The sequence below is a fragment of the Rhineura floridana genome, chromosome 15 (genome assembly GCF_030035675.1).
Source record: "Rhineura floridana isolate rRhiFlo1 chromosome 15, rRhiFlo1.hap2, whole genome shotgun sequence".
Lineage (NCBI taxonomy): Eukaryota > Metazoa > Chordata > Lepidosauria > Squamata > Rhineuridae > Rhineura > Rhineura floridana.
Window position 1 is genome coordinate 36,207,356 of NC_084494.1, and position 19,412 is coordinate 36,226,767.

The following is a 19,412-nucleotide window of genomic DNA, read 5'->3' on the forward strand; positions in this document are numbered from 1 at the left end:
GGAAAAAACAGCAAACATTTAAGAACTTCTGTTGCAAAGCAGTGTTACAAAAGACACACACACGAAAGTACCACGGGGGAACACCCATTTTCTCCTCTTACTACACTCATTCTTATAAAAAAAGCTTTTCAGAAGTGTTCTTTTTTTAGCTTTTTCAAACAGCAACAGCTTGTCAGGAAAAAAAGAAGGGGAATTGCACAAAATAAACGCAAGAGGTAAACATGTTAAATCAGCTCTGTCTTAGCAGCCAACTCCTCAGGAGTTACACAGAAATCGATGTCCACGTTTGCTGGAGCTCAGCACTACAATCATGTTTTTTAGGTGGTGGTGGAGTCATTGCTTGGGGTGATTCAAGCAACATCTGCTTTGTGAGATTCATCCAACTTCTTCTGGACCATACTCAGCAGTGAGTCAGAGTAATGCTTTAAGAGAGAGTGGGTCTCGCTGTCTTCAAGGTGCTTCAGCCAGTGGGTTGGGCCATCTGTGGCTGTTGCCACATCTGTGTTGTTCTTGATAGCTCTGGAGTCCAGCTCATTTTTCATCCAACAGAAAGTACTAACCAGCTTGTTCTTTATATGGAGAAGCTCCTCCTCAGTAGAGTCATTACAGGAAGTCACCTATGTAGCAAAGGACGGACATTTTCATACTCGGATCCATAGGAATTCTAGTATTAGCACCCATGCGCAAAATGGTGCAGTAACAAGGCAGCGAGCCAACTATCCACACCCACAGCATCATCAGAAAAGAAAAAGCAATTGAGGGGTGTGTGTGACAGCAGTAGCACCCAACAACCCAATCTAAAACACCACCTAGGACATGTGATAGGTCAATCTGATGCATAAATATGGTTTGAGAAGATTTGGATTGAGGAATCCAGAGCTATTATTATTTTTTAAAGTTATATGTACCTGCCTGCCCTATATCTTACCTTATCGTAAAGCTGCAAAGTCTCTTCAAATTTGGTGCACAGAGGTTGCAGGTTCATTTCAAAGTTTCTGACAAGAACCTGTGCTTCTGAGAACATGGGAAGGAAAAAGAGAGAGAGATCAATGATCACATTTGGAGCCTTACCAGAAGGAGAGGAGCAAGGTGGGGTGGGAGTGGAATGCATCCAACAGCATTCTTTCAATCTCAAAAAGGCAACAGGAAGGTGGCAACTGATCATATAAACTGGCATTTCTGGAAATCCTACACAGTGACAGTCAAATCTATACCCTGCAGCGATGGATGTTTATTCAAAAGGGGGGGGGTCCTAACTTCAGCCTATGCAATATGACAAAACCATAAACCCAACATTCCAGAAAGTTTCCTACCTGAGATATTGTATGTTCTAGCATCAAGCTTTTCCTTCAACTCAGAGTGAGTTTCTTCTGAAAGTTTCTAAAACCAGTGGTATTACAGATGGTTAGAAATCAAATTCTAAGGGTTCTACTTTCAATTTAAATACATTAAAGTCAAAAAGCAATGCCTCAGTCCCTTGTCTACAAAACTGCTGGAAGCACAAAGTGGTGGCCAGATAAATTGTTGGTTCTGAGGCTAGAGCATTCAGACATTTTAGCAGCCCTTGCCAACACAGTGCCCTCCAGATGTTTTGGGCTACAACTTCCACCAGTGCTAGCTGTGACTGATAGCAGCTGTAGTCAAAAACACCTGGAGGATGAAGGCTTCACTTGGGAGATGTAGCAAATCAGGTGTGGGGAACCATTGGCCCTCCAGATGTTGCTGAATTACAACTCCCATCATCCCTGGCCATTGGCCATGCTTGCTGGGGCTGATGGGAGTTGTAGTTCAGCAACATCTGGACTAGAGGTTCCCTACACCTGTAATAAAAGATGTCTCATGAGTTACACACACACACACACAAGTCACACACACAACATTACAACTCCCAGAGATCTTTGGTGGAAGCTATGAAAGTTAAACCAGTTTCAAATTGTTTAAGTTTGTGAATGCTCTGAGATGATGTGTGCCCACGAAGCTGCCTTATACCAAGTCAGATCATTGGTCCGTCTATTCTGACAGACAACGGCTCTCAGATGGTCCTTCCCAGTGCGGCCACCGCAAACCCTTTAACTGGGAATCCCTAGAAGTGATCTTGAGGCCTTCTGTCTGCAAAGCATGCGCTCTGCCACCAAGGTATGGCCCTGCTCCACCTTTGCAGAATGGGCTGAATATTCCACATCTACAATATAAAAGAAACGAGCCCAGTTGCTCATTCATGGCTCAGGTGGTCAACGTGCCTCCAGTTTCTTGAGCTCGCTGGGCAGCAGGGCCTCCGCCTTCTCCTGCTCTACAGCGGCAGTCTGAGAGTGCTGATGGACCCTTGGGAAAAAGGCAGCTGCAAACCTGTGAGAAATTTGCACAACCTTTCAGATTCAGCTTCTTCATTAATGGAGGATTTATCTGTATATATATATATATATATATATGCATAAAAATCTCCCAACCTGCTATTTCTTTGGCAGCGAGAGAGGAACATAGCAGAAATGCTCAGGCGAGGGTTCAGGAACAAGGCACCCTCCTCATCCTCCTCTTCAGATGGCTTGAGATCTTTTAGGCAACCGTCAAACTTTTCTGAATGGAAAAGGGAAGAGCAAGCGTGAGCTTCTCTTTCTCAGTAGCTTTGGTACCAAAAGGCACAGGCATGGATAAACTAGGAAGGGAATCCATATTTCGGTGTGGGGCACATTGGCCCTTGGCCTTTCATTCCTAGATGAGTAAAGGCCTGTTCACACTGTCAAATTGCCAATTTTAGCAATAGCTAAAATGAATGCCGGTCCAGGGCAAATGACATCTGATCAGCCGTGGACGTGCCAATGACCCAAGCAGGGCCTACTACCATGAGGTCTGTCTCTTACAGGGGTGTCTAGTCCAAACTCAGCAAATCAAAAGAGTGCATTTCCTTGAGAAACGACCCCTCTTCACCGGTTAGGCAAGGGTTGTGCTTATGGGGACAGCACGGCAATTGTGCCATTCTTATCCTTTCGGTAGCTCCTGCATTACCTTCAGCCTGAGCACTGGCAAGCGTCTCAAAGTGATGCCGGAGGAATTTCTCTTCTTCTGGGGTTTGGGGCAAAGAGTTGCTTTGCTGGAAGTTCTCGTCCACGTCGGTCATTTCTCCTTCTGCCTCTGACACTAGAGACTCTTGGTCTACCAGCATGTTGTTCAAAGTCAGGGAGGCGGGGGAGAAGGAAGGAAAAAGCTCAGAGGGGAGCTCAGGCTGCAGACTGCAAAAGCCATTTTGGGTGCTGGGCCAGAGATCTGCTCCCACCATTCCTACCAATGGTGGCAGGCGGCTCCACGTCAGCAGGGCAGTGGAATCCGCTCCAGGTTTTAGTCCGAACTTTCAAGCAGCTGTCCAAGGTGCAGAAACTTTGGACTAAAACCTGGAGTGGATTCCACTCCCCTACTGACATGGAGCCACCAGCCGCCACTGATCTTCTGAACAATGTGGCATAAGCCGCCTCTGCCTTACTTATCCTGCTATGACACCCTTCATTTCTCATAGCTGGCTGGGGCGAAAAAGCTCAGATTCCACTGCTGTAAAACCCTCTTCTTCACCTACCTTTCATACAAGGCCATTCTTAGGAGGGTTATGACAACCATGACAGCAGACACCCTTCCTGCTGCCCTCCCCCGAGTTCAATCTGTGGGGTGGGGAAAGAGGCCAAGAGAGACTGCCCATCCACTTTCCTTTGTCAGGCACAGAAAGCCAGCCTCCTTCCCTTCCTCTCACATGCACTTCAGGGATTCAAGGGCCAAGTCCTCATGCTTCCTTGACCACTGGGGAAGTTGGCACTAATTCGAGGGAGGGCAATGGCCCATTGAGGGGTGCAAGTCCTTCTGCAGCTCAGGCCCACAAAGAGCTCCTCGGTGTGAGCAGGAGGGATTGGCAGGATTAGTGAGGAAACGTACCTTCCCGTTGGTGGCCCAAAGCAGATGCCTCGGAGACCAAGGAGGTGACGGAGCAGATTTTATCTGGCAGCTTCTCTTTCGTATCAGCACCTTCGTTCAGATAAGCTGGCTGGAGGTGCAGCTCCTTCATGTATTTCCTTTAAAAAACAGGTACAAAATGCCAATGCTTCTATGGGTGGGGTGGGGGTGAAGTATTCATTCATCATTTCAAGTTTATTTCAAAACTTTCAGGGACGAGGATCCCATAGGACAACAGAACAGTGAACCACAAACTAGACCAGGGGCAGCCATCAATAGGACTTCTGCAGAAGAGGTTCCCATCCATCAGTCTTGCGGATCTATCCTAAACACACGGACTTAACTGTAAGCTCCACAGAGTTCAGCTGAACTTCCTTCCAGATAAGGATGATTAGGGTTACAGCCCTGAGTGTTCAGCAAGGACTAACCTTTCTCCCTCGGATGGGCTCGTCTGCACGTCGGGGAGGCTGCTCCTGCTGACTTCAAGCTCTTCCATCACCTCCTCTTCGGAGGACAGATCTGGCTGTTTGAAATCTTCAATTATGCTGCTAGGGGAGTTCTTGGACTTGCAAAAAATAAAAATAAAAAACTACCTGATTACTATATGTTTCTTTTTTACAAAATGGAATTAGTCCTCATGACTCTCCTTCCAATGTTAAGAAGATTCAAGAAAAGTCTGCAGAAAAGACGGAAACGAGAAATGTTCTGGAGCCAGAACACCAAGAGCTATGAAATGGTTCCAAAACAGGTTTACAGACAGTAGCTGGGAATATGACATGCTCCGATCAATTAATCTACTCAAGATTTAATCAGAGACTCAAAAGTCATGAGTTAGCTGGAAAATGCACTCAACTCCTTGAGGAATCCAAGGCAGCCGCTTCCTCAAGTGTCCAGGCCATTTAAAACCATACAGCATGAGAGAGGCAGGTTCTGATCCAATAGACTATAAGCCTCCTGCACAAACTCCACTAAATGAACAGGAGCCACACAAGTGTGTCTAGAGACCACACTGTCCAAGGTGGATGGGGGCTCACTGGTGAAATAAAAGGAACCTCTACGCACACTGAACGGCATACACTTCATATGCTCCAGGAATAAATCCCACCACTGAAAATTAGTACCAAGGCTTATCCCCAGGCTCCTGTTCCTGGACCCAAAGGATGTGGGGTCTGTTTCTCAAATGGGGGGGGGGCAGCAAAGGAGAGAGAAACCTCCTTGAAGCCCCTTGTACCAAGCAAGCATTGCTCACCTCCAAGAGCAGCTGATCCAGTCTCTGTGGTTCCAGCTCGTCGTCATTCATGCTGCTGTTTAAGTAACTAAAGTTTGTGTCCAGCATGATCTTAAGTGGCTCCTTGGCAGCACGTTCAGCCCACCGCCCTTGTGGTTGATAACTCACCCTGGAGTTAAAGGTAGAGCTGTCCGAATTATCTGCCTCTCCAAGCTAGAGAGAGAGAAGTTTAAAGGAAGCATTGTGTTTTCATTCCACTCATGTGCATGGGTTAAAAACCACCAAGAAAGATAAATAACCATGGAATGTGTTCATGGCTGCTAGCTTAAAAACAAAACACCCTAGCCTACAAATATTTCATTTCCTTTGTACGTAAGCTTTTTCTGCATAGATCTGCAATTTTTAAAAAATTCAAACATTTGATGATCCACAGTTCACAGTAATGTAAGTTCTCAATTTTATTACTGACATATTAGAATCATAGACTTGGAAGGGGCCTATAAGGCCATCAAGTCCAACCCCCTGCTCAACGCAGGAATCCAAATCAAAGCATTCCCGACAGATGCCTCTCCAGCTGCCTCTTGAATGCCTCCAGTGTTGGAGAGCCCACCACCTCTCCAGGTAATTTGTTCCATTGTCGTATGGCTCTAACAGTTAGGAGGTTTTTCCTGATGGTCAGGAATCTGGCTATTGACGAGGACCACTTGCCTTTCTTCAGAACCCAGCATACCACAAGAGCGTGGAAAGCTGCCTCATACCAAGTCAGACCACTGGTCCATCCAGCTCAGAACTGGCCAGTGACTGGCTCTCCGGAGTTTCAGGCAGGAGTCCCTCACAGCCCCACCTGGAGATGCCACTGGGGATTGAACCTGGACTTTCTGCATATACGGCAGATACTCCGCCGAGCAATGGCCCTTCTCCAAGCTCTGACTCTCGTCTTAAAGTTGTCCCTTTGTGATTCTCCAATATCCGAGCACCAATATCCTTGCACTTTCTCGACTGGTGCACCCATAATGCACCCAACTGCTCGACTGTTACGTTGGAGAAGCGTTGTTTCTTTCATTTTTGGAGTGGCAAGTCCTGCTGCCTGCCTGAACTATGGTTAAGCATGCCAGGTTAATCCAGGTTAGCATTAACTGTAGTTAAGAGAGAACCTCGTGTCTTAACCATGCTTAAAGTTGGTGCCACTGGAAGCGTTCATACATCGCGCCAATCCAATCCATGACGCAGCTTGAATGTGCAAGTTCCCGAGGAGGAGCTTGCAGCCACTTTGGTCCTCCCAGGGCTTTTTAGGTGCCCAAGATTCTACATCTCTTAATCCAGCCATCGCCAACCTGGTACCTTCCAGGTGTTTTAGACTACAACTCCCATCAGCACGGTGTGGGACTGATGGGAGTTGTAGTCGAAAACACCTGCAGGGTGACAGGTTGGCAAAGGCTAACTAATCCATATATAAAAGACAACTCTTTTTTATTGTAATACCACATTACATACCAGCCTCTTTGCCCACATGGGCATTTTGCCATTGGTGAGGATACAAGCAGGAGCTGGAGAGCAACAGGAAACGGAGGGAGGGAGAGAGAGAGAGAATTACGATGAGCAATGTGATAGCAGTGTTAAACTTTCCATAGAGATAAGCAACATTCTTATACCAGAAACAAGAAATCCCCTCCCACCTTTGCATATGATAATCAAAACAACCAAAAAAACACTCAAAAGTGGAACTGGGTCATGTAGAATCTATATCTACCAGTTCCCAGAAACCGGAATGATAAATCAGATTTTTTTAAAAAAAAAAGTAAAGCAAAGTATAGATTCTCAGGACTCTTGATGCGCATAATCCAGCTACAGCCACACTTTGCATTCTAACAAAATGTTATAAGGAATTTTACCGGGGGAGGGCGCGGGGAGGAGAGAGAGATGGCAAGAGGAGAGCAAAAAGCCAAAGAGATGCTATGGAGGGCCATCCTGAAGGAGGATGCAGTTGGGGGTGGCTTCCAGTTCATTGTGGTGTCTGTTCAAAATCCTGCCCATCTCCATGGCCTCACTCTCCCTTGGGAAGGGTGGAGCGCCTCCATACCTGCATCAAGGTCAACTTTCAGAGGAGTCTGAAGAGCTGTTTCTTCCTCTTCCCTCTCCTCCTCGGTGTCATAATCAGCCAGATGTTCAGCACCACAGGGGTTTCTTCCACTTGGCACAGCAACAAAGGTCTCCCTCCTGAAGGAGATGATAGCAGCGGGGAGAGATCATCATTGCATAAGAATGGCAGAATCACCCTAGTCTTCCCAACAGGAGCAGAGAGTGTCACCCCAAGACCGAAACACAAAGGTTGTTTCAGTACCTGACCTGATGAGACCACGTTGGCTCCCTGGCTTTCTTCTTCTGCCGGACTTGATCCAGTTCCATCAAGTGCTGTTTCATGCAGGTGGTAATTTCAGGACTAAGATGCCATATGAAGATACAACTGGAGATAGAGGGAAGAGTGTCAATAGAAGTATTGAATTCTCCATGCCTCTCCATTGAATTGTATTGAATTCAATATTCATGGAGTATTGAATTCTCCCTGTGTTTGCTGCTCTGTCTTGCCTAGATCTCAACATGCTACAAGCATTTGGAAGCCTCATCCAGAGGTGCTCTTCTCTTAAAGCAGGTTGAGCACCAAAGGTACATCACATCATCCCACTTTCATGCCTTCCTGTATCAACAAGTTTCAATTTCACACAAGCATCTTTTACAGTTCAAGCTGCCGACCTGTCTCCCGAGACGGTGATCAAGCGTTTGCAGTCAAAGGTAAATTTCATCCCTGTAACGACTTCTGTAATTTAAAGAAACATCGGTTGTTCTATTGAATTAGTTTTAACCAATCACTGTTTCATATTAGTTATCACTACTAGTTATGGAAATGAGACTGTGCTGGCTCGGCCTGATGGGACTTGTAGTCCAAGCCAGCTGGAGAGCACCAGATACGGGCAGGCTGTAGTAGATACTGGAACTTGGGGCAATCCAATGAAATCAGTTGGCAGTGGGTTCAATGCAGACAAAAGGAAGGTCACACAAAATCTGGAATTTGATGGCATCTGGATTTAGATGGCTTTTAAAAGGGATTTGACCACTTTACAACAGACCATAGTGGCAGTGGCCCATCAGGTGACTATTAGCCACAATGGCTAAATGGTGCATGCCTTCGCAAGAGCAGTAGACTGCAATAATCCTGCACCCTAACAGTTTAAACCCTGTTCTGCACTTGAAATTAAAACATAAACATTAACCAAGTGTCCACCTCCAAAGAGACACACTGACATGAACGGCCTGCAGCCTGCAAAGTGGTTTCTACCTCACACATCTGATGGGGAGGAGAAGCTGGCCTGATACACGCAGAAGATGACACAAGCCATCGACTGAGAAGGAAAACTGACACTGACAGCCTTCTTGTAAAGACTGAGTTGAGGAGGAGGAGGAGGAGGAGGAGGAGGAGGAAAAGATCAGCATGAGAGCAAGAACCCTGCTGGAAACCAACTGTGGGTTGACAACATAGGAAAGCAGTGAAAAAGGAAAAAGAAATAGATATTGGGATTAGGTAAGCTCCACACTGGAGTGGAGTCCACATGGAGTGAACAAGCAGCAGCTTCTCTGCCAGAGGATGTATGAGTCTGAATTAGGGGTAGTTGAGGTTTTTCTTTGGATATGCAGAGGCAGTGATCACATTGCCCTTGCCTCCTGTCCCAAGCAGGTGAAATTACTCAGTAACAGAGACTGACGACTGGAGCACAAAAGGGAAAAACCAAGATCCCAAGAGTCAGATGACCTAGTTCCCACAGAAGAAGCCCACAAAGGGGTCAGTGGTGTCACATGACATCATGTGCACCTAGTTGGGACTGTAGAGCAGAGGTGGTCCTCTACGTATTGGAGCTCCCACCACCCCTGACCATTGTCCATGCTATTAATTCCCCACCCCTGCTGTAGAGCCTCCGTGCCAAACTGACATGGCTGGATGGCAGCAGGGGGCTTCTGTTCCCACCATTCACTAGCAGTCTGAGAACTGTGAAATGTTGCACCAGAGTGAAATATCCAGTCAGCCAGCAAAATGGCATGACCATGCAACTTTCTAGGCATTCTCTGCACAAGAAGCCAACTGAACGATGACTGATAGGGAGATGAATGGGTACTGAAGAACTCTATCCTATTTCTTCAAGGGAGAGTTTCTGGGAGTTTGCCTCCAAAGTAATTAGCATGCATATTTATAGCAAGAGGACATAAAAGGGAGACCAAGATATGCTCTTGGAAAATAACTAAACCCAAAAACAGCAACGCTGCAAAACAAACCTGAATGTCCAAACATTTTGGCAACACACTCCCCAGAGTGGAAATCTATAATGGAAATGCTCTTATCTGAGCAACTGGTGGCCAAGAACGTTCCGGAAGGATCCAGTTGGACCTACAGAGGGATTGGAAACGAAACGACCTCACTCTCTCAGATTTACTTTAATTTCTATTAAACACTTCACAATTGGCTGAATAATGGATCACTTACTCTCGGTTCAACTAAACAAGTGCATTTGGCATTCCTAGGACTATTATGTAGAAAGCAATAGCGCTTTGAGACATTAGGCCACATCCCGTAAGGGCTGTGTCCAACTGTGGACAACAATATCTGTTGTTGCACTGGGAAGAAACATGAATGCTACATGCAGTTTTTCAATATTAACTTGGTTACCTTCAGTAGGGATCCGTCATCGCCTTGCGAGCCTTTATAGCACCACTTCTGCTTCCCGCTGACAGTGTTGTATATCCTGAAGGAAGGTTAAGTTATGGTTGGTGCATGCAGCAGCTTGTTAGTCTGCCACAGTTGAAGAGCTATTCTTTGATGTTCGGCCTTATGTTCTGCATACAAAGCCTTTGTAAAAGCAGTTCATTGTGCAAACAGGTGTCCTCTTCTCAGAGAAATACATGCCCTTTCAATGCACACAAGTCATGCCTTGTGCTTAAATGGGATAAATGAAATCTGTGGACAAAACCTCTGGGAGTGTTCCCTACAAAAGCCTCCGTCAGACTGAATGGGAGTCGGGCAAGAGTGCATCTCTCATTCATTCCAATGGAGGCTTGTGAGAGAGATCTCCAAGGAGACTATGCCTCATGTTTTTATCTCAACACTTTCAGAGAGCAGCGCTATACTTGAGTTATGTTGGCTGAGGACTCGGCAGAAGCCCACGAGGCCAGCAGGACACAAGATAAGTCACCGCCACAACAGTTATGCTGGCAGGGCAGAATCATGAGTGGGACAAGGGAGGATCACACTTCCACCAGAGCCACGGCCATTCTCCCGTCGATGGTGCAACTTTACACCAAACCTGGCGCAAGGAACTGCCATCTCATTTCAGTAAGAGGAGCAGGGGAAGTAGCCCACATCATGACAACAGAACATAGGATATGGTGTCACTCAAGACCCAGTCACTGCAGACCAACAGCAATAGAGAAATCCCACACAATTTTCTGAAAGCTGCGGTTGTCCCTTCCCCTTTGGAGCTAAGCACGTGGATGATGCAGCAGCCACTCTCCAGGCGCAAGAGCAGCGTATCTTTCTCCCCCGGCCTGAGTGGTATCAAGGATTAGTCAATCAATAATCAAGGTGACAGGATGGACATAGAGAGCGCTACAGAACTGTAAGAGTGTAGCCAGGTTAAGATAAAGACTGGACATCAGGAGGAGGAACATGGCAGACAAAGGTTCTTTCTTTTCTTTCAGTGCTCAGGACTGCGGGAGATCTAAAAACTCTGCAGTTCCAAGATACAATCAAGTATTTGCAACTGCTGGGCACCAGCGTGGAAGTTGAAATTATGGAAGAGTTTACCTGACATTTCTGTCCTGACAAGCCACCGCGACATATTTCTGTGTTATATCAATGTCCATGTCGTACAAGGTTGTTTTCTCAGCAACGTGATGAGTTCTGACAAAGTTAATTCCCTCCGCAACCTGTGGAGCGAAACCAACCCAATTAGGATCTGAATTGGTGCAGGGATTTTATCCCAACAATGGTGTAAGAGTCTGTAGCAAGCTCACACAGGATATAGTCAGAATGAATCTGTATAACTTTTATCTAGATACAAAAGGAGGAAGATGCCCTTTTATTAGCTGGCAACAAATCTTTGGGAGAGGAAAACAAACTGTTCTGGTCAATATACAACAGCAGTCCTGGTGCATCGGCCCAAAGGGGGCTGCTTCACCCCAGTATCCTGCTTCTGGGAGGACAACAAACAGGCCACAGAAGGCCATAGCCCTCCCCCTGCTGTTGCTTCTGAGCAACTGGCATTCATTTAATCTCTGCCTCTGAGCCTGAAGGGTCTGCACAGCCGGCAGGGCTGAGAGCTGTTTCAACAGAACTCTGGCTCTTCCATGAACCTGCCCAAACCTCTTTCTGAAGGCATCTAAAGTGAGGGGCCATCACCACACTTTGTCCCAGTAAATTCTGGAAATGAATTGTAAGCACCTTTTGCGCACTGCGAAAATAGATGCTTTTGTCAGCTCCACAGCTAATCATCTGAATAGCTCCATTTCCTGTAGGTGAGAAAGAAAGGAAAAAAGAACAACTGTGGAGGCCAATGGAGTCTGGAGAAGAACCTCCTAATATTTACTTAGACCCCACTCTTCAAATACATTTACCAGAGTGGCTTACAATAAAGCACTATAAACAATGTACTATCAACTTCTTCCATGCAAACCAAGTGAAACTAGAGTTGCACAAGAACACAGAAAGAACAAGTGATCCGTGCAATCGCAATTGCACATACAGGTTCTGAGAAATACAAGCAGTCAACGCAGAAGACTGGGCAACTTACCAGCAAACTTCACAGCAGTGATAGCGGAGGAATGGTCATCCAACGTCTGCTCTAGTTTATAATTTCTCCTCACATTTAGCACATGAATCAACTTGTCTCGACTTGCTGAGGCCAGCAGAGCCATCCCTGTAGATGGCAGAAAGGACACTGAATTATGCATTTCAGAAAGGGACTTAAAAACAATTTAACAAAACAGTCCCCATAATCCCAGCAAGGCAGAAGTGAAGGGAGTAAATGCGAGTGTGTGTGTATGTGTGTATGAATATATAAACACACACATAAACAAATCCAACATGTACCAATCTGGAATAAACGTCAGTTGTATACATTTTCAGATTAGGAAACTTACCAGTTTCTGGCTTAGAGTATTGTAAGCAGAGAACTTCTGAGTCATGGGCTTCCACTTTTATCACTTCATCCATGTATTTTAGCTCATGTATCCTGTAAGACAACACCCACATTTTTATAGCTTTTTAAAGTATTTGAACACAGTGCTGTTAAGGGTGGCATTTCTTGGGAGCTTGCTCGCTTTGAGGAATCCAGATAGAAACCCACTGTGGGTGACTGGCGTACACAACACCTTAGCTAAGTCGGTTCCACATTTACATGAACACACAGAATCTAGCACTAGATACAGAATAAGTGGGACCTGCAGGAAAAGTGGCAGTATATCCCCACCCCCTAGGAGGAGTCTTCTTGCCCAGGAACAGGAGCCTGGCAGTCCTGGTCAGACCTCACATTTTGGGGAGAGAGAGAAGATGTAGACAGGGGACATGTTTTTGTTCCCAACCCTCTGAGGCCTTCTCTGTTGTACTTTATAGCACTAATGGATCCATGTTTGGCGTTAGAGAAGGGGGGTATTTTTCCTTCCTTCCTTCCTTCCTTCCTTCTTTCCTTCCTTCCGAATTCATTTATATCTTGCCCTTCTTCCCAGCAGGAGCCCAGGGCGGCATTCCTTCTTTCTGTAACATCTGCTCAGTACAGGGAAGAGACATGTTTTTTTAAAAAAATTCATGGCACTCATCCCCCCTGCCCTTCCACCCTTATCTCTTCCTGAAGGATATCTATTAAAAGTTGCTGGGGTTTGATCAGGCAAATGCCACTTCCCCACCCCTCTGGTCACCCCTCCCCCACACTTCTCAACTGACACCTAAAAAATTCATACGTCCTAGAATTATTTCTCTCTTAAATATGCAAACATATATACTTCTGCATGCCTAGTGAGTCCCAGGAGTACGTAGAAACTGCTATAGTATTTCTGAGTGGCCTCATTTTCTTTCCAAATCGATAGGCATTTGGCCACTTGAGTTCACTATTAGAAGGAATTATTAAAAAAAATATCCTGTCCATCCATGGCACTCAGGGCAGGCAGCACAGCACACACAGCCCTGAACAAAGGCTGAAATCAGAAGGAGGCTCTCCTCCCAGACCCAGTGCTGAAATAGGCACTCGAGTCATAAATGATGGCAGAATCCCATTTAAAAGATATCCTCATTAAAGTGCTTGGGAGCACTTGCTGAAGGCAGAACTATTGTGTCGCTAATGGAAACATGATAGAGAAGTAGGGTAGGACTGGCTAGCCTGTGGCCCTCCAGAGGTTGTGGCTAATCTATGGCCTTCCAAATACTGTTGGAAGTACAATCCCCATTATCCCTGACTATTGGCCATGCTGGCTGAGGCGGATGGGAGCTGGCACCAACATCATCCAGGAGTCCAGAGGTTAGCTGTCCCAAAAGCAGCATGACAGACCCCAAGACCCACCTCAAATTTCCAGCTCTATCACCAGAGGCCAAGTGCTGGCCATCAGGGCTGACTTGCATCACACGGACACCAGATTTCACATCGAGGAAGTTGGTGTTTTCACCTCGGTCTGGCACATTTGTTGAATCTTGCAAATGCTGGATGTTATTTTCCACATACATAATCTTTAGCAAGTTCTTCATAGAGAAAGGAATATTTTTATAGATATAACTATACACACACGCATGTATGCTATTGCGTTAAAAAGAAAACTCACCCAAAAGATAATAATAGGAATGCTTAGTAACAAACCAGGAGGGAACTGATTTAGCAAATCCTCAGTCAATTATGGTCACTAGCATGCCTTTCAGACCTTGAAATGCACTCAGACCACTCCCGCACTGATGCAAGTCAACTCAGGGTTGGGGTGTGTGTTTTTTGCAGCAATCTGGTAACATATCAAGTCTGGACCTGCCTCTTAATGATGCTTACATTACTGTAGATGTTTTTCTGAAAATCCACTTCTTTGCCATTTTCCAAGTTCCAAAAGCGTATAGTATTGTCTGACGAACATGTTAGAAAGGATCCTGGGGGTAAACAGCCTCTATGGTCTTCAAACTCAGGATAAACCTTAGATATATCCACAAAGAATCAAAAGAGGAAACACAAAAATCAGTCACAAACTCCAGAAGCTAGGATGGCCCAAGTTTCTTTTGCATGATGAGGACAATCCACTTTCTTGGCAACTGAATCAAAAGGTACATCAAGATGCTCAACTGCAAAGACAAATTGTCCAGGAAGAGAAACAGTTAAATAGGTCCAACCCAGCGAATTTATAAGCCACCCTGGTAGCTGAAATCTGCAGGAGGGACACTTTTTGTGGTCTTGCCATTGGGCAATGCCCAATGAGTGGAGATCTGAGATGGGGCCTTTTCTGTCATGGCGCCTCATTTATGGAACTCTCTGTCTCTCTGGAGGTGCATCATGTGCCAACAGTAGTCAGTTTGGGCACCAGTTTAAGGCACACCTGTTTACGATCCCGTGCTGCTGAGTAATTTGGTTTGAATTGTTTTTATCCACTGCTGTATTTGATTATAGTTGACGATGTGTGCGTTTTAGCTATTACTAACTAAAATTTGAATGATTTTTGCTATATTTTTAATTCACTTTTATAATGTGATTTTCATGAAGAGAGGCATACAAATGAAATAAATAAACAAATGCCATTTTGTTAATTCTTCATATCATTTCCAAAGAGAAGCATTCCCTTACCTCAATATTCCATACAAATGAACTGTGGAAAAGGTCACACCACACTTTCTCAACTTGACCAGTGTTCTTCACATCCCAAATGTACACGCTGTGGTCCTTGTATACACAGGAGAGCCAGTGATGGGAGGGATCAAAGGCCAAGGCAACAGTATCTGGGTAGATGGCATCTGGCCTTTTTGAAAAGATCAATGGGTATTCTTCTTAATTACCAAAAAAGCACCAAATGGTTGAACTTCATTTTACAAGGTTATGCTTTAGATAAGCTGCAAAGAACTCAAGCTAAGTGCCAGGAAAGTGACAACACAAAACCAAAATGAAAAGGTCCCCAACACTAGGGAAAGTTAAGCTTCATGTGGATTGAAGACTTAAGTGTCTGCAAGCCTACAAGCATCATTGTGGATCCTTCCTCTTGTTCAGCCACCTTGCTATATAGCTCAGGTTCATGAGCTGGACTTTCATGTAGCTAAGACTGGCAAGACTCCAGCCATGGTGGATCCAGGCAGTGCAACAGCCTGCTAACAAATGATGTCCTCCTTACATTTCTTGCTTGCTTAATGCACAAGCACACACACACACACACACCCCACTGCACAAAACATGATAGAAACTAAAACACCAGATGGTAGCATTGTGCTAAAAATAATACAAGAACCACGTATTCCAGCACAGTTGTGAACCAAGAGCCTAAACACATCAACACGTTTTCTAGCAGAGTTCCTGGCAGGCTGGGAAAAATAAAAGAAAAGACCTGTGCATCCCTCTGCACCAGCATCAAAGCATTAAGCTCCTGCTTAGCTACGTGCCTGCAAATAACTGAGCCCATATTCTTGGCATGTTGCATCTCAGAGCTTTGTACCTCAGCACTTCTCCTCTAGCTACGTCAATGCCCAAGTAATGCGGTTTTGGCAAGTCCGAGAGGTAATGTAAGTTGTGTGTGAGGAAGATGCGCACAGTTCCATTTGCACAACCACAGAATATAAATTCTTCACTAACACAAATGCTGTTGGCTAGAGATACCTGAAAAAAGAAAAAAAGTGTGTACAGTTAGATTACAAAGAAGCAGGAGTCTTATCTTCCAACAGCTGTACCAGAAACAAAAATGGCTCCTAAAGAGGCCTTCAGATCATACCTTCAGATCAATCCATTTCTCCAGCACACGCTTCTCATTAAACTGGCAGAGGAGCCCAGAATAGGAAATGCAGAACGTGCTACCTGACATTTTGCCCTGCCCACATGCCACGTCACAGAAGATGTTGTTGTGAAGCTCTCCAAGAAGGCCAGAGCGACCGACAAGTGGAACTGTCTCTTTAACCTGAAATGAGCAGAATATTTCAAGCTCAGTGTTTAAGATAGCCTGCCGTGTTTTCTCAATGCGAGACACTGGCTAACAACTGTTTTTCTCACCATGCCTTCATAGTGCAGAAAAAACTTCTCTGCATCCACAGGCAACAGATCCTAATTTTATTTTATTTTTCAACAGAAGACAAACTGGTTAATTACTTCTGTCAGTGAGACACATTAATGGCTGTGGTCACATGAGTGAGGCTGCAAACAGATTTTTAAATATAGAATCTGAGGGCCTTGTTAGAATGCTCAGAATATCAGGGTGGGGAGTTGATCCATACAGTTGCAAAGAAACGTAGCTGGCTTAGAAGGGTTTCTGACAAATAATGGAAAAATTAATAAATAATGGAAGGGACAAGTTGTACAACGGAGCCAGATTACTTAATATAACCAGGAAGCTATTTTGAAAGGAGCTTTCAGGATACAGAGGGGTTACCTTAACTTCCCTGGATACATCCAAGAACCAGAACTTCACGTGCCGATGGCCAACAGTAACAAAGTAGCTGTCCTCTGAAAAGGAGATGGCCATAACCTTGCAAGACACTTTATTGGAGGCAATGAGTGTGGCCTTCTGCAAGGCAAAAAATAAGTACCCACCAATAATCTCTGGAAGATATACAAAGGGCATGAATAATCCTGAACAGAACCCATTAAGACAGTACCATGCCAATCTTTTCTGGTTGGAGCGGTGTAAATTTAAGAACACAGAACTGTATTTTTTCCCTTTATGTTCTTAGGATCTGGGTTCTCTTGTCGCAGAAACTGTACATTCCAGATTCTTTTGCATGTTTCCCCCCCAATGAATCATCCTAACACAGCCTGTGCCAACCTGACACCCTCCAGATAGTTTGGACTACAGCTTCCATCTGCCTCAGCCAACACAGTTGGAGGGCACCTGGTTGACAGAGGCTGCCTTAACATCTCAGACAAAATTCCTGCCCTTGAATGTGACAGCGGTTATGAGCCCATCGGTCCCACACAGCAGTTCTTACCTTCCAGTCCCACACATTGACAATCATGTCATGCGGATATCCCACCGAGACAAGGTACTTCATGTTGGGAGAAAAGGCCACACATGCCACGCCATGCTTATGGCCATGGAGCTCTGACACTTGAGTCTTCTCTTCAGTGTCCCACACTCGGACTGCCGGCCTGTGCCCATTCTGCAGGAACAAGGAAATGAGGAAACCCATAACAGTGCTTGGTGCAGGGCTTCAGTCTGGGCTACGGCTAACCCTAATTTCATCAGGCTAGGAGAGGGGGAGAGAGGCAAAATAGCGGAGCCAATGGAGAGGTCCTGCAAAGAGACCAGCTGCCTCAGGCTACTTCCTCCATCAACTGCCATCTACACCGGCTGTTCCATCAGGCTAGAGGAGACATGACACAGCAGGGCTTTGCTGAAAAACCAGCAACGTTTGGTTTCTCTCCATTTTTTCCCCATTCCTGCTGTTCTCTCCAAGATCTCTTAAGAATTAGGCTGCATACACAACATATATTTAAAGCACGTTTAAAATACATGGCTTCCCCCAAAGAATCCTGGGAACTGTAGTTTACCTTTCACCAAGCTGCAATTCTCAGCACCTTTAACAAAGCAGCTCCCAGGATTCTTTGGGAGAAGCCATGTGCTTTAAACTTATGGTGTGGATGTAGCCTTAGTATATCTGAGTCTACAATCCCCAGTCCCTTTCCATTTGTGTCATGTCTCTTAGATTCTGAGCCTCTGTAAACCTTCTTTGGCTGAAGAGTGGGATAAAATGAGCAAGATTCAAATGCAAAACATTGGAGATGTGGCTAGTTTCTAGTCTTAAAGAGAGGTGCTACCTTCTGACCTCAATGTTCTACTATCCCCCTCATGAAATACCCATAGGATAGTTATAGTCTGCTCTGCACATTGTTGTTACTGTAGTTATTACTGGCATATTCTTACACAACTACTATCTGTGCTGCTTTACAATGAGCTCTAAGAAGGGAGGAACCATTTAGGTATGTGGAAGGAAGCACACTGGAAACATCCAGCACAAGGAGATGGCTAGAATGCCTAATTAAGTCATTTTTAAAACACAACATGAAATCGTACTATGCACCTAGACCTTACATCTTAAACTGGCATTTTAATCCTAATCTCTCGTATTTCAGTATTTTGTGATGGCCTGTGCCTGCCATATTTAAGACAACAAGGATGCCTCTTTATATATTCTTAGCAGTTACTGGCTAGTAAGAAAAAAAGAAGATAGTAACTGCTTTGGTCAAGATGTAGATCTCTTGCTAAAGGGGAATTCTAGACATTGCCACAAGTTACAAGTGATAAACGTGGACTTGAAAAACGTATTAGCACCTATCTTGTATCTCTAGACCTTTAAGACTTTTACATTCTTTGTGTGTACGATTTATGCATGATTTATAATAATTTCATGATTTATAACACAAAACTCACCTCACCAGTTACAATGTATTTCCCATCAGGAGAAAAAGATACAGCACTCACAGTTTTCCTAAAAGTGGGAAAGGGGAAAAAAAACACAGTTCCATTTTCTCTCTTCACAAAAATGATTTCCAAAGAATAGTCATGTCAGCCTATTACAGCAAAAACAACAAACATTTATTGTAGAAAAAAATGTGTGTGGACTAGAGCCCAGTTTTTCAAATGCATGATACATTTTAGGCTCTAGTTCACAAAAGCTTTTGCCAAAATTAAGTTCTTAATTCTAGAAAGGAGACAACAAAGAACCCTTAAACCTCTGGCACTTTAAAGTCATATTCCACCCCATGCATCTGTTCTTGTTGATGATTAACCATTTTTTTCCAATTAGCCACTTCATAGGTCAAAACCAATAAACTGATTAATGAAACAACATAGAAAATGTTCTATCGTCTGGGAAATCTTTATCAATACGCTGCACTCATACATACTTTGTCAGGAATCTACATCCAAGCAGCAACTTTTGGAGTAAAAGCATGCAAACTATCAAGAGTGATATGAAAATGCACATATACATTACCTAGCAGTATTAAAAATATGCTTCTGTTTATTCTTCTGAGGATTTAAAATCACAACCACACAT

At 44.7% G+C, this 19,412-nt stretch overlaps 1 protein-coding gene across 3 annotated transcripts in view; it reads right to left on the reverse strand.

Annotated features, from left to right (window-relative positions):
* WDR62 (WD repeat domain 62) overlaps positions 1 to 19,412 on the reverse strand; it is a 23,595-nt gene continuing 4,183 nt past the window's right edge. For 2 of the 3 annotated variants that reach the window (XM_061596397.1, XM_061596396.1), the window contains 28 exons: positions 19,350 to 19,412; positions 18,785 to 18,842; positions 17,343 to 17,513; positions 16,787 to 16,921; positions 16,136 to 16,318; positions 15,863 to 16,023; positions 15,007 to 15,178; positions 14,227 to 14,364; positions 13,756 to 13,931; positions 12,344 to 12,435; positions 11,995 to 12,120; positions 11,646 to 11,713; positions 11,010 to 11,131; positions 9,876 to 9,951; positions 9,485 to 9,596; positions 7,913 to 7,976; positions 7,503 to 7,625; positions 7,242 to 7,378; positions 6,656 to 6,708; positions 5,183 to 5,374; positions 4,362 to 4,498; positions 3,916 to 4,052; positions 3,004 to 3,150; positions 2,448 to 2,574; positions 2,241 to 2,346; positions 1,314 to 1,380; positions 929 to 1,014; positions 1 to 617 (listed from right to left, as the gene is read on the reverse strand). In XM_061596397.1, coding sequence (XP_061452381.1) covers positions 351 to 617; positions 929 to 1,014; positions 1,314 to 1,380; positions 2,241 to 2,346; positions 2,448 to 2,574; positions 3,004 to 3,150; positions 3,916 to 4,052; positions 4,362 to 4,498; positions 5,183 to 5,374; positions 6,656 to 6,708; positions 7,242 to 7,378; positions 7,503 to 7,625; positions 7,913 to 7,976; positions 9,485 to 9,596; positions 9,876 to 9,951; positions 11,010 to 11,131; positions 11,646 to 11,713; positions 11,995 to 12,120; positions 12,344 to 12,435; positions 13,756 to 13,931; positions 14,227 to 14,364; positions 15,007 to 15,178; positions 15,863 to 16,023; positions 16,136 to 16,318; positions 16,787 to 16,921; positions 17,343 to 17,513; positions 18,785 to 18,842; positions 19,350 to 19,412 — 3,496 coding nt within the window. In that variant the 3' untranslated portion in view covers positions 1 to 350. The remainder of the gene's footprint in view (positions 618 to 928; positions 1,015 to 1,313; positions 1,381 to 2,240; positions 2,347 to 2,447; positions 2,575 to 3,003; positions 3,151 to 3,915; positions 4,053 to 4,361; positions 4,499 to 5,182; positions 5,375 to 6,655; positions 6,709 to 7,241; positions 7,379 to 7,502; positions 7,626 to 7,912; positions 7,977 to 9,484; positions 9,597 to 9,875; positions 9,952 to 11,009; positions 11,132 to 11,645; positions 11,714 to 11,994; positions 12,121 to 12,343; positions 12,436 to 13,755; positions 13,932 to 14,226; positions 14,365 to 15,006; positions 15,179 to 15,862; positions 16,024 to 16,135; positions 16,319 to 16,786; positions 16,922 to 17,342; positions 17,514 to 18,784; positions 18,843 to 19,349) is intronic. The other variant, XM_061596398.1, reaches the window with a different exon arrangement.